Below are 13,061 nucleotides of genomic sequence, written 5' to 3'. Positions count from 1 at the left end.
GGAAAAGAAAAGATGCTGGTAAACTAACTTGTTTATTTACAATACAGGAAGAATCAGAGCTTGAATTACAGGATTGTGCTTCAAAATACACAGCTGTCTATGGAAACTGTTAGCTATAATTCTTTGAAATGTTTTTTTCAAGTATGACAGTTAATGCTTTGTCTTTTGTCTTCTAAATGCAAAACAATATTCCAAAAATGCCCTCATTGCTACTAAATGCAATTAATGTAACATGTGAACAGGCCAGTGGCTGTGGCAGCCGCCACCTTCTGAAGCTGCCCCGCTACCAACCACCAGAGGAGAAAAGGTAAAGCTGCCCAATCAGTGAAGCCCGTTTCAATTGTGTTTTCAATAAGAACACTTCAATGACTACAATCGCAAGAGTGACACGCTTGTCCCAAGTCCTAGAAGCCACAAAACTAATCATTTATGGACACTCAAGGCCTACATGAGTTGAACAGCCTGGGAAGTCTGTTTTGCATTAGCAGCTATACTTACTGTTGCCCAGGTTGGAACAAGGTCACATTTGTTAAGAACAAAAATGAGGTGTTTCCAGGGCTTTTCCTTTTTCAAGTAAGTCTCGATGTGAGGGGAACGGGTGCCCATTGGATCTCTAGCATCAAGAACTTGAACAACAACATCTGATGAATCTATCACCTGCAAATTCAAAGAGGTGAAAATGATTTGCTAACGTACAGGGGCAAATGAACAAGGGTTAACATTTAAGGGAACATGGGGAAAATAAGACTATAGCAATCTTATGAGAGTTGAATGTAGACAATCTCAATGCTCAGTGATCAAAATCCAAAGGTTTTTTTTCATCCTGGGTATTTGAAACTTGTCAAATTTCAAATAGGAAAACTAGCTTAGATGAAACCCATCTTATTTCATGACTACTATGCATTACTGAACAGAATCATTTACTTCTTAAGACTTCTAAAAGTTTCTACTGTTATAAGTTTTGTATATTTCACAGAAAACTACAATATTTAGTTTGCTCTCACTGTACTAGTTACATATTATGTTACCGTTTAATGATGCAACTATGCTTGAAGGTCTTTGTTACTGAAATGTTACTGGTGTGTAGATAAAACTCAGCCAGCTGTAAAGCACTGGACCAGGACTCAAGACACACAAAGACTTCCACTAACCAGCTGGTGAGCTGGGTAAGGTATTCAGCCTTTCTAGATTTGTGTTCTATGAAATAAAAGGCCTGGACTAAACAACTTAACAATTCTCGCACAGAATAGTAAATCTAAACAGGATTATCATTTTAGTACAGCTGTGGGCAAACTACGGCCCGCGGGCCGGATCCGGCCAGTTTGAAATGAATAAAACTAAAACTAAAAAAAAAAAAAGACCGTACCCTTTTATGTAATGATGTTTACTTTGAATTTATATTAGTTCACACAAACACTCCATCCATGCTTCTGTTCCGGCCCTCCGGTCCAGTTTAAGAACCCATTGTGGGTCTCGAGTCAAAAAGTTTGCCCACCCCTGTTTTAGTAGGTAACCCAAAGAAATACTGACAGAATATATGAATGTATATAAGGCAGCTGTTACTATTATACGAGTAATAAAAATGCAGTTATTGAGACCGAAGATAGTATGTTCACGGCTATAACGATCCTAGTTTCTCTGTGGGAGAAAGAGAATGGATTACGGAGGAGAGCCTGCACTTTATCTGACGGTTTCGATACATCAGAATCAGTTTTCTCATATAAAACTGTAAAGCCAAAGGGACCACTCAATGAGAGAGTTTGAAGTCTTACCTTGTAGAGCTCACCCCATATTCTTTTGGACTGTCCCTTTTTATAGATCTCCTCTTGGGCTTCATTTCTAAAGAAGAAAGTACCCAAAGTGAGCAACTGGAGCACTGTGAAGATTAAAAGGATTTTTTGGGGAAAGTCAATCATATTCCAAAGGAAAAGGGTGTTACAAGTAGTTGCAGATGGACCAAAAAAACCCTTTTTACTATGGTTTTTTGTTTGTTTGTTTTTAAGAGAGAGAGGAAGGGAGAGGGATAGAGAGATAGAAACATCGATGAAAGGGAAACATCATCGATTGGCTGCTTCCTGCATGTCCCCCACACAGAATCAAGCCCACAACCCGGGCATGTGCCCTGACCGGGAATTGAAACGGTGGCCTCTTGGTTCCTGGGTTGATGCTCAATTGCTGAGCTACACCGGCCAGGCAAAATAAACTTAATTTTAAAAGTGACTCTATCCACATGTCCATCGACAGATGAATGGATTAAAAACAATGTGCATACTATTCAGTAATAAAAAAGGATAAAGCACCGATTAGTGCTATAACATGGATGACCTTGAAGACATTATACTAGTGAAATAAGCCAGACACAAAAGAACTACTGTATGACTGTACTAACATGAAGAATTACTCGTAAGAGCAGTCAAACTCACCAGACAGAAAATAGAATGAATGGTGGTTGCCAAGGGTTTGGGGAGAGGGAAAATGAGGAGTTAGTGTTTAACAGTTTCAGTTTGGGAGAATGTGAAAAATTCTGGAGTGGGTAATGGTGATGGTTTCATAACCATGTGAATGAACTTAATGTCACTACATTATACCCTTAAAAAAGGTTAAAGTGGTAAATTTCATTATGTATATTTTACCATAATAAAATTTTTTTAAAAGCACGTGTAATCAGGCAATATATCAGAGAATTATGAAAACGAATTGGCAGGACATGAACCATAATCTATGCTCCATCGCTCCTATGTAAAGTGAATTTTTCTGATTAAGTTAAGAATCTGTTTATTTACTAGCTTCAATGACTTTGAAACAAAAATAGTTTTGTGCCCCCCCACCCCCCGCCCTCTCCTATTACCTACTGTACCACTTGGGGGAATAATTCAAATCAGCAGAACAGTCAATTAAAACGTTCAAACAATTATAAGAATAAATGAACTTGCTGCCTCTTTCTGCTAGGCCTCACATGGCGTGACATTACCTCCAGGAGGCCCACAGCTTGGCACGGGCTAACAGCAGCACTGAGGTGGCATTACTGCACTCGAGGGACAACACCTCTTTGCTAAGGCCCATAAAAGACAGGAGAGCCCTGGCTGGGTAACTCAGTTGGCTAGAGCATCGTTCCGATATGCCAAGGTTACCAGCTCTATCCCTGGTCAGGGCACATACAAGAAACAACCAATGAATGCATAAATAAGTGGAACAGCCCTAACCGGTTTGGCTCAGTGGATAGAGCGTCAGCCTGCGGACTCAAAGGTCCCAGGTTTGATTCCAGTCAAGGGCATGTACCTTGGTTGCGGGCACATCCCCAGTGGGGAGTGTGCAGGAGGCAGCTGATCGATGTTTCTCTCTCATCGATGTTTCTAACTCTCTATCCCTTTCCCTTCCTCTCTGTAAAAAATCGATAATATATATATATATTTTTAAAGTGGAATAAATCTCTCCCCCCCTCTCTCTCAAAGTCAATTTTTTTAAAAAGAACACAAGAGAAAGAATGGGGACTATCCGGCACTGCCAGAGAAAACTAAACTGGGGACCCCTTTCCGGAGGGTAATGTGTCAGTCGCTCATCAATGCAGGCACAGTTTTTCATACAGTAACCTTCACCATAAGAGTTTACCTCTGGGTAATAATTAAGGATGAGAAAGGTTTGGTCACACGGGTGGTTTATTCTAACGATAAACAGTGTAAATGTCCAACAGTGGGACTGGCCACAGCAAAGCACTACTCTGACATTAAATATTACATTGCTGTTAAGGACCGACATGAAAACATACTCTTAGCCATTTGAAAAAATGTATTAAAAGGCAAGTTCAAGTACAGTCTTAGGGTATTATATTTGTAAATAAAAACTGAGTGTAGGAAAGATCTAGAAGAAAATAAGTATTGGTGACTGATTCTTAACCTTCTTTGGGGTATGGAACCCCTATAAGAATATGATAAATGTATGGACCTTTTGTCTCCTCCCACCTCCCCAAAACAATACAAAACAAAATAAAAACAAAAAAAATCTCACCGCGTTTATATATATGTACATAAATCCTCAAAGGGTCACAGAAACCTCAGAGGCCACTCATGAATCCCCAGTGGTCCAGTCTTCTGGTTAAGGAAGCCCTGATCTTCACAACACTTAACAGAGGTTGGGATTATGAATTCTTATTTTTTGCTGCATTTCAATCTTAACTATACTTCCTAATTTGTCCGTGACAGAATATACTGGTCTTAAAATGAAGACGAAAATGTTACTTACTTTTACTTTGGGGACGAAGAGACCTGTAGTAAACAAGTCCCCTTAAATTATTCAGTCTGGCCTCAATTTCTTTCTTTCTTCTTTTTTTAAAATATATTTTATTGATTTTTTACAGAGAGGAAGGGAGAGGGATAGAGAGTTAGAAACATCGATGAGAGAGAAACATCTATCAGCTGCCTCCTGCACACCCCCTACTGGGGATGTGCCCGCAACCAAGGTACATGCCCTTGACCGGAATCGAACCTGGGACCCTTGAGTCCACAGGCTCACGCTCTATCCACTGAGCCAAACCAGTTAGGGCTCTGGCCTCAATTTCACTACATTTTCTAGTCTAAGGGAAGAGGGTGACTCTCTACCTATGAGTTAAGTCACTGAGCTTCGCACAGGCAGAGTGAGTGTAGATAAAATGTTTTGTTGCGGAAGAGCAAATGATGAGACTTATGTGAACTTCAAAACTGTACCTCACACCTGTGTCTTCAGTTACCAAGTCCCGATCCTTGCCCTGGTCATAGCTCCCAGTGGACATTTCTGCATTTTCTACAAGCGACTGCATGTCACTGGCAAGTAAATTGGGTCGCTTCCTCTGAGACTTAGGGCCAAATGTAGTTTCAAAGCTTTCAGTATCGAGAATGTGCACCTTTGAGTTCTAAAGAGAAAGAATTATTGGTAAAACTAAGGAAAACACTAAAATAAGACAAAAAATTAAAAACCTACCTAGGAATGGCTTTCTGCTTTTACTCTCCCAAAGCTCAAACCACACCAAAATCAACATGGATGCAGCCTGATTTCAAATCAGAAATGCTTACTTAAACAGCAAAGGCACTTGCTCCTCTACTCTGAAGTTCTGCAAACTTCCTTGGACATATACAAAAGTAATACAAATAGTCAAAGCAAAAAAAAAAAAAAAAAAAAAAGTCAAAGCAAATATGAATAGTTGTGCAAAACTTGCCAAAAACTCTGCTTTATTTCATTTATCATAAACTTTAGTCAAATGTAATTAAAGCTACAATACTGAAAATTAAGTTATCTTTTCTGACTTTTTTTTTGTGAGCTTTCAAACAAGTGCATAAAATATGCCAAATTCACAGATTTTGTCAGGGACGATCATACTCGAATGTTTTTTTTTTTAAACCAACTGTAAATGCCAACTTTTTCTTGGAAGTTCATTTCTTTCATGGCTAAAAGGAATTGCTTGTTTTGTAAGATGCATTTTAGTTTCAGATAACATTTTCCCTAATTTAGGTAACGTTTTTATTAAATGCACATGGAAAGCCTTCAGATGAAAAGCATCTAGCAAAAGTCCAAAATAATAGTTTAGATGTGATAAAAGGAACCTGATACTAACTAGAACTTGATGTGACTGTAAAGGAATCACGGGCATAGGAATTTTTGAAGCCGGATAAAAGTCCAAGTTTGAGTTAGCGTCTATCACGTAACAGAATGTTAACAGCCGGCAGATGATATTCTTAAAAAAACACACACAAAAAAACCAACACCCTCTGCCCCTCAGTACAAGCTCCTCTGTAAGCACAGCTACTAACACAGATGAAGGAACAACCCAGTGGCTTCTAAACTTAAACAGATCCTCCCTCCAACTCCTAAAGACCCTTAAGCTGTTATCATTTCCTCAAATCCTCTAACACAGCTCTTAGTTCAGTTTTACTTGCTACCTTCCAACAAGAAAACATCTCCAAACATGGATGCATTTACATGGGAAGTAGGTTCTGTCACTGGGGAAATGATGATCAAAATTATCATTGAAAATCTCTTAACCTAAAAAGTACAGTACACATGGACTTGTGTATATAAATCTACACATTAGTAAAACAGTAATATGTGGTACATAATGAAGCACACACAAAATAAGTAGTTTTAATATAATGCTACAGAAATACAATAATTATAATGCATGTTTAGCTAAATGTGCAAAAGCGAAAACCATATCTGATTTGACTCTACTCTGCAGCAATCTCTAAATCAGATTTTATAACATGTAGTAGATGTCATGCTAACATAAAAGAGGTATGGTTTCGCCCTGGCCAGTGTGGTTCAGTGGCTATAGCGTTGACCTGTGGACCAAAGGGTCCTGGGTTCAATTCCAGTCAAGGGCACGTATGTCGGTTGCAGGCTCCTCCCTGGCCTGTGCGCAGGAGGCAACCAATTGATGTGTCTCTCTCACATCGATGTTTCTGTCTCTCCCTCTCTCTTCCACTCTCCCTAAAAATCAATGGAAAAAATATCCTCGAGTGAGGATTAACAAAGAAAATAACAACAGAAAAAAAAAAAAAAAAAAGAGGTAGTTTCTTGAGACCAAAGCAGAAAACTCATCAATTACTCCGAGTGCCTATCTGCATCAAAATGCAAGCTGACTGCTCTGGTGCAGAGCCTTCGTTCTTCAGAGCAGATAGTTAAGCACTGGGTTTTGAAAGCACTGAAAGACTGGAATGGGCAACAAATCAGTAAATCCATAATAGAACCTCTCTGTTCTTCCCATAAACAGGATTCAATAGTTTGTTGAAAGATGGCTTTAGGGAGAACAGACAAAGGGAACAAGGGAAATGAGCAACTTGTCTGTGGTTCATGAATTACACTCATGTGTTTCCCTGAAAGAAAACAGTCATTCCCCTAATAGGTGCCATTCTTCCAGTCTGTCATAAAACAAAGCCTAATTGATAAAACCTGAGGCAATAACCAGGCCTTGGTTTTTATTTTGTTCTGCAAGTAAACACTTTTCTTTGAACTGTTAATCCATGTATGCGTGTCAATGTTTTCCTCTCCTCCTTATACTGGAACTGAAGCTTATGCACTGGCTCCGTTTCTGGGAATTATTATTCAATGTAAGTAAAAATGTGCAGGAAAACATTAGGCCATATTTTTTGGATTCTGTGTGAAACTCATTCTACTCAAGCCAGATTCAGTTCTTACTGTACTTTGAACTTCAATGATTAACAATCAATCTGACCAGCATCCTTTCCTTCAGCTCAAAAGAATCTCCAAGGATCTCACAAAAGCTGCACTACACACCACCAAAACTCTCCCTCCTAAACCCAATCCTAACTCTATGTTTCCCCAAAGTGAGATGGAATTGCCACTTAAACAAGTTTGCCTACAAAAAAAATCTAAAACAGTCTTAGTGATAGCTATGATCTATTAGGTGGCGGGCTGAGTGCTACTATGTGCCAGGAGTTTTACTGACGTCTCATCTGCATCCAGTCACCCGAGAAGGTGGGTTATCTTGATTTTACAGCTGGGGAAGTGAAAGCTCAGAGAAATGTAACAGAAGGCCATAGGAAGGGGTAGCGCAAAGATAAAATCCAGATCTCACTCCAAAGCCAGGGCTTTGATGAGCATACTACTGAACCGCCCTGACAGAATGCGACTCATACGAAAGTTGAGACTCCCCTAACAACGGTGAAGAGAGAAGTCTCAGGAAGCTCACCAATTCTGCATTAAATTCACTATTCTCTATGGAAAAAACAATAGACAGATATGGTAGAGAGAATCTGTATGGCTCTGTCAATGAAATTCCATTCCCAGGGATATCTCCATCTTACATGAGGCCGGATTCGATCATGGAGAAGAGACATGGGTAACTTGCTCTGTTTCATGACAACTTTGTAAGGATCCTTCATAACTGTATCCATTTCCTCTTGAAATTTTTGTAACGATGACTGCTTAATCACACGAGTGTTTCCTGTTTTACAAAAGAATGTTGCCATTTACTAAAAAACTTCTTTTTGCTTTTGCACCCATCTTCCCAATGACAGAGTGAAAGGCAAGATTTTACATTACCCTTGCTCACCAAAACACCTAATACATTCATCCACGCAGTCATTTTTAAAACTTAAAAGGAAAAAGCCCTGCCCAGTGAGGCTCAGGGGTTTAGACTGTCCGCCCATGCACTGAAGGGTCATGGGTTCAATTCCCGGACCTGGGTTGTAGGTTCAATCCCTGGTCCCAGTGGGGGCTCATGAAGGAGGCAACCAATCATTGTGTCTGTCTCACATTGATGTTTCTCTCCCCCCTACCCTCTTCCACTCTCTAAAGATCAATAGAAAAAATATCCTCGGGTAAGGATTAACAAAAAAGAGGAAGCAACAACAAAAACTGCCTCTCCTGCACTCATTACACTATGAACTAATCCATCAACCCAGACACATAAAGGATTTCAATAGATTTCCAAGCCCAATTTCCTGACTGGATGAAACTGAAAAATAAACATCACTGAATGGAACTCAGATTTGACAAATGTCCTACTTCCTGTTGGATCTGACAAAGAAATTTGGAGCCAATCACAGCTGATTAGTTGGTGTACACAAGGAATCCCAAAGCACAGAACCTAGGAGTCGGCTGCTGTTTTTAGGGTTTGAAGGGACTAGTGAATGAACCAATAAATCACTGTAAGGGAGCAAAATAAAGGTATCTAACACCAGCCGGAGAACACCTTGTTAGGGAGAGATCCCCAAGAATGTATTCAATTAAGCGGTATGGTGCAGCACAACACAAAACTGAAGATGTTGATTATGACTGCTCTGATTTGATAGCAGTTCATGCTTATTATATTTTGTACTTACAGATAGCTAGACACTATTCTCAGCCCTTTCCGTGGGTTTACTCATTTAATTACCACTAAAAATGGGTACCATTTTTACCTTCCTTTTAGATATGAGGAAACTGATGACCAGACAGACTTAATAACGTGCCCAGTCACAGAAATGGTAGCATCCAGAGGATTCAAACCCAGGTGATCTGGATCTGGAGTCACAGTATCCAGCCACCATGCTGAAGGCCTCTACGGAGTTTTTTTTGACGCTTTTCTATGTTGCTGTTTCCTAGGGGGTATCCCATCCAAAGATGTTGGAGATATTCAAAGGTAGTTGCCATCGGCCTCCAAGCAGAGAGGTCAAACACGAGACAAAGGGGTCCCATCACCTGCAGGCCCATACACCTCACAGTGGCTAAGGGAGAGCCTGAAAGCCCAGGCTGAAAGGAAGGTGGACTTTCCAAAGGAGGCCTGATCGCTCTGTGACTGCAGATACTCTACTCACTCCTGGGAAGAACCCACATTGTCACTCAGTTCAAATACAGCCCCATTACAGACAGTGTTTCGGAGGAACTCCAAGCGAATGCACTCACTCTGCAAGCAGAAGCCCAAACACACCCGCAAGGCACCTCTCAAACAGTAACCTGTCCAGATGACCAGAAGCGAAGAGATGACAGTTCTAAGGTATGAATGGTGGTCATTAGGGTGGTTTTACCTGCTTAAGAGGGTCACTTACAATTAACAACCATGAGTTCTTTTAAAAAAGAAGTTATTGATGAAATCTCTCACCTCTACTTTTCTATGCACTTTTTCTCATTCCCTTTCTCATACAATCCTTGACAGTTCCACTCACCCCAAAACTCCTGCCTTCCAGACACCTGAATATCCCACCCTTTTCCACACAGCACACATTTTGTAGAGCAAAAGTAACAGATTATACTCACCAAACCATTTAATATTTGGCTCCACTCTTGCCACTGTGCCAGAAGCCACGGATGATTGATACTGCAGAGGCTTAATCACTTTACCACGATTGTTCCTAAATTGAGGAAATTAACAGGCTTTGGGTGAGGACAGAAGAAAGGCAACAGCAAAGTTTGGTTTACAGAACACCCTTTCCATCAAAAGGACCTTTTCTTTTCTTTCTTTGTTTTAAATGATCATGAAATACAGATTTCAGTAAACAAAAAGTACTTCTACATTTGAAACAGATTGTCCAAAAGCCATTTATCCTCTTGCAACAGAGCACGTAATGATTTCTGCTAGATGAGTAACAAATAATGCCAATGTTTAAAAATCTGTTTACTGTTTCTTGCTTTAAAAAAAAAAATCACATGCTTGAGTTTTTTGAGTAATTATTTGAAGGCTGCTTTAAATGAATTTTAAGTAGAGGGTGATTTATGCTGGAACTCAAAATTCTAAAATACGCTATAGGGTAGGTGACTAAGGCAGATTAAGTTCATTGACATTTGTGTTTTAGACACATCTTTTAGAACGGATGGAGATTCTAATTACTAAACAAATTAAGACCAGCCAGCAAAATGCCACAACTCAGCGAGTCCCTGCTATAGAGGCTGCCTCAGCAGAACTCAGAGTTGTGATGAGTTTTCAAGTGCCACAACGTTGTGATCAAACGTTTGGCATTAAAAAACAAGTTTTCTGGCTGCTTTTATGACTACAGCCTATATGCTTTGTTAAAGAAAACCAGATTCCGTCTGACAGATACTTAACCTGAGATTTAATATGCCACTCGTGGAGGCCAAGGCTGTGAGGAACAAGACCTCTAATTGTTGTAGAGTACGATGACACAACTACACCACCCACTACCCTCATCTTGAACCCAAAATTCACAATTTATCATAACAATACCCATATAAAATGACATATGAACACATACTACTCCTACTGGGGAAAGTAGGGGTGAGAATATCCAAGGTTTAATGGTCTCCAGCTACAAGTCCAGGGCATGGAGGAAAGGGGAAGAGATGACAGTGCCCGATGCTCACCTGCGCTCCTTCTGCCTGTACATATTCAGGCGCCGGATTGTGGCCCGGTCCCTCATGTTTTGGCCTCCTGCTCCCTGTACTCGATCTAGGAAACACAGAAGTAGACCGACTGACTGCACACTATTTGATAACCAAGTCTAAGTATGAACATTGCTTCAAGCACACTAATTAGTTCACTTAAGAGTAGGCAGGCTGACACCTCATGGCAAAATCTCTACTTTCTCCATGTGTTGTTCCAACAGTTAGTTATTCCTGGGAGCTACATGGCATGACAAAGCTGACCTAATCTCTGATCCTCAGTGGGGTTGTACTTGGTAATGATCATGGCTAATATTTTTGAGCATTAACTATGGCACTGTCCTAACTACATCACAGGCACTATCTCATGCAATTCACACAACAATCCTATAAAGATGGACACACTATCACCATTCTGCAAGCTTAGAAACGATGCTCCGAGTTCGGACACTTTGCCCAAGGTCACAGAGTACCAAAAGGCAATGCCACCATTCGAACAAAAGCATTTGATCACCATCTGTGGCCTTACCTTCTAAGACATCTACCTCTGGGTCTCAGCTGAACAAAAATAGAGTGTCTGCCACATGAAAAGCACCATGGAGACTAATTTTGATGCAGTCATGTTCCTAATGTACCGGTTCCCTAACTTTCTAATGTTTGATTTTAGTTTGAGCAACAGCTAGTAATTCTTGCCTTACGTCTCAGAGAAAGAGAAGGACAAATAAGCATGGGAGTACTAGCCTAGTTTCTCATTTGGGATCCCTTCAAATCACCCGTCTACTCTTGAAGCGATGCAGTAAATAAAAAATAAAAATAAAAAAAAGGGTTAAAATTACAGGACTGGTGGCCCTACTGCTCACTAACTGTACCAACGGTGATAGCCACTTCCCCTATTTTGGCTGTGTCATCACCTATAACATCATGATCTCTAAGGGCCTTTTGGGGTCTCACATTCTAAGATTCCAGTCTACCCAAATTGAACAATTTATAGGTAATCCAGAGACGACATTGGACATGAATTAAAATCATCAAAAACTTCAAATCATATATAAAAACAAAAAGTTTTACTAACAAAACCTAGAATGGAAGGGGCTCCCCCAAAGTTTATCTTGTTCCTCCGATAAGTGGAACCTCCACAAAACCCATACACAGCTTCAAAAACACCTTGATGGAGGGCAGCGGTTCTCAACCTGTGGGTCACGACCCCTTTGGGAGTCGAACAACCCTTTCACAGGGGTCGCCTAAGACCATCGGAAAACACATATATAATTACATATTGTTTTTGTGATTAATCACTATGCTTTAATTATGTTCAATTTGTAACGATGGAAATACATCCTGCATATCAGATATTTACATGACGATTCATAACAGTAGCAAAATTACAGTTAATGAAGTAGCAACGAAAATAATTTTATGGTTGGGGGTCACCACAACATGAGGAACTGTATTAAAGGGTCCCGGCATTAGGAAGGTTGAGAACCACTGATGTAGGGTTTTCTCTGCGCTTTACTGCATGGGATGACTCCAAAAGCCCAATCTACAATGTCTTTCTCATTTAAATGGTCAAAGCTTAGGTGGCAGGCAAGTGTGGTCAAGTATAAAAGGTCAGCTGGGCTGGCCTACACCCCTTTTAATCTGACTTCAATTTACTCCTGGCAATTCCTTGGGCTGGAAAGGTGCAGCATCCCAAGACTGAAATATATTGGGGAAGGGGCTGCCACACCGGATCCACGCAAGAACACAGGAAGAGGTCAAGGTGAACCGCCCCTTCCGACTCAAAGCTTCCGAGTCCCAGCACCCCACCACGGGAGCCGCCCCGCGGCTGCCAGGCCGGATGTCCCCCTGCCCCGACCTCAGACCCGGGGCCTGACACAGCCCTGACAGGCGTGCAGGACGCCAGCCCCCTTCAGTGCCTCCGAAAGAAGCAGCCACCTGCTCATTCCCCAGTAGCCACCCGGCTCCAGGTCACTCCGAGCAATCCCACTCGAGTGTCCCCCTCCCCTCGGGGCCTCGCCCTCGGCCTCCTTCAAGCCCCGCCTTCCGCGAGCCCGCCCCCAGTACCCGGGTTTGTGCTGGCCTTCGACGGGTTGATGGTGCTCCGTCCTTTGTACTTGGGCTTCACCATCTTGCCGACGGGTTGAGGACCGGAGCGCTAGGTCCGGCCTATCTCAGGTAAAAGAGCTCGTAACTTCCCGAACCCGGCCGAAGTGACCCGCGTGAACTACGCTAGAACACGTGTGCGAGCGCGACGT

At 41.3% G+C, this 13,061-nt stretch overlaps 1 protein-coding gene across 1 annotated transcript in view; it reads right to left on the bottom strand.

Annotated features, from left to right (window-relative positions):
- Nucleotides 1–13,061, bottom strand: part of GNL2 (G protein nucleolar 2) — a 22,739-nt gene extending 9,678 nt beyond the window's left edge. The window contains exons 1-7 of the mRNA XM_059690141.1: nucleotides 12,871–13,061; nucleotides 10,789–10,873; nucleotides 9,727–9,821; nucleotides 7,794–7,933; nucleotides 4,701–4,885; nucleotides 1,773–1,839; nucleotides 499–657 (exon numbers count right to left, since the gene is read on the bottom strand). Coding sequence (XP_059546124.1) covers nucleotides 499–657; nucleotides 1,773–1,839; nucleotides 4,701–4,885; nucleotides 7,794–7,933; nucleotides 9,727–9,821; nucleotides 10,789–10,873; nucleotides 12,871–12,934 — 795 coding nt within the window. The 5' untranslated portion in view covers nucleotides 12,935–13,061. The remainder of the gene's footprint in view (nucleotides 1–498; nucleotides 658–1,772; nucleotides 1,840–4,700; nucleotides 4,886–7,793; nucleotides 7,934–9,726; nucleotides 9,822–10,788; nucleotides 10,874–12,870) is intronic.

The sequence above is a fragment of the Myotis daubentonii genome, chromosome 3, assembly GCF_963259705.1.
Source record: "Myotis daubentonii chromosome 3, mMyoDau2.1, whole genome shotgun sequence".
Classification (NCBI taxonomy): Eukaryota; Metazoa; Chordata; class Mammalia; order Chiroptera; family Vespertilionidae; genus Myotis; species Myotis daubentonii.
The sequence above is the reverse complement of the archived record's forward strand: the minus strand, read 5'-3'. Positions and strand labels throughout refer to the sequence as shown.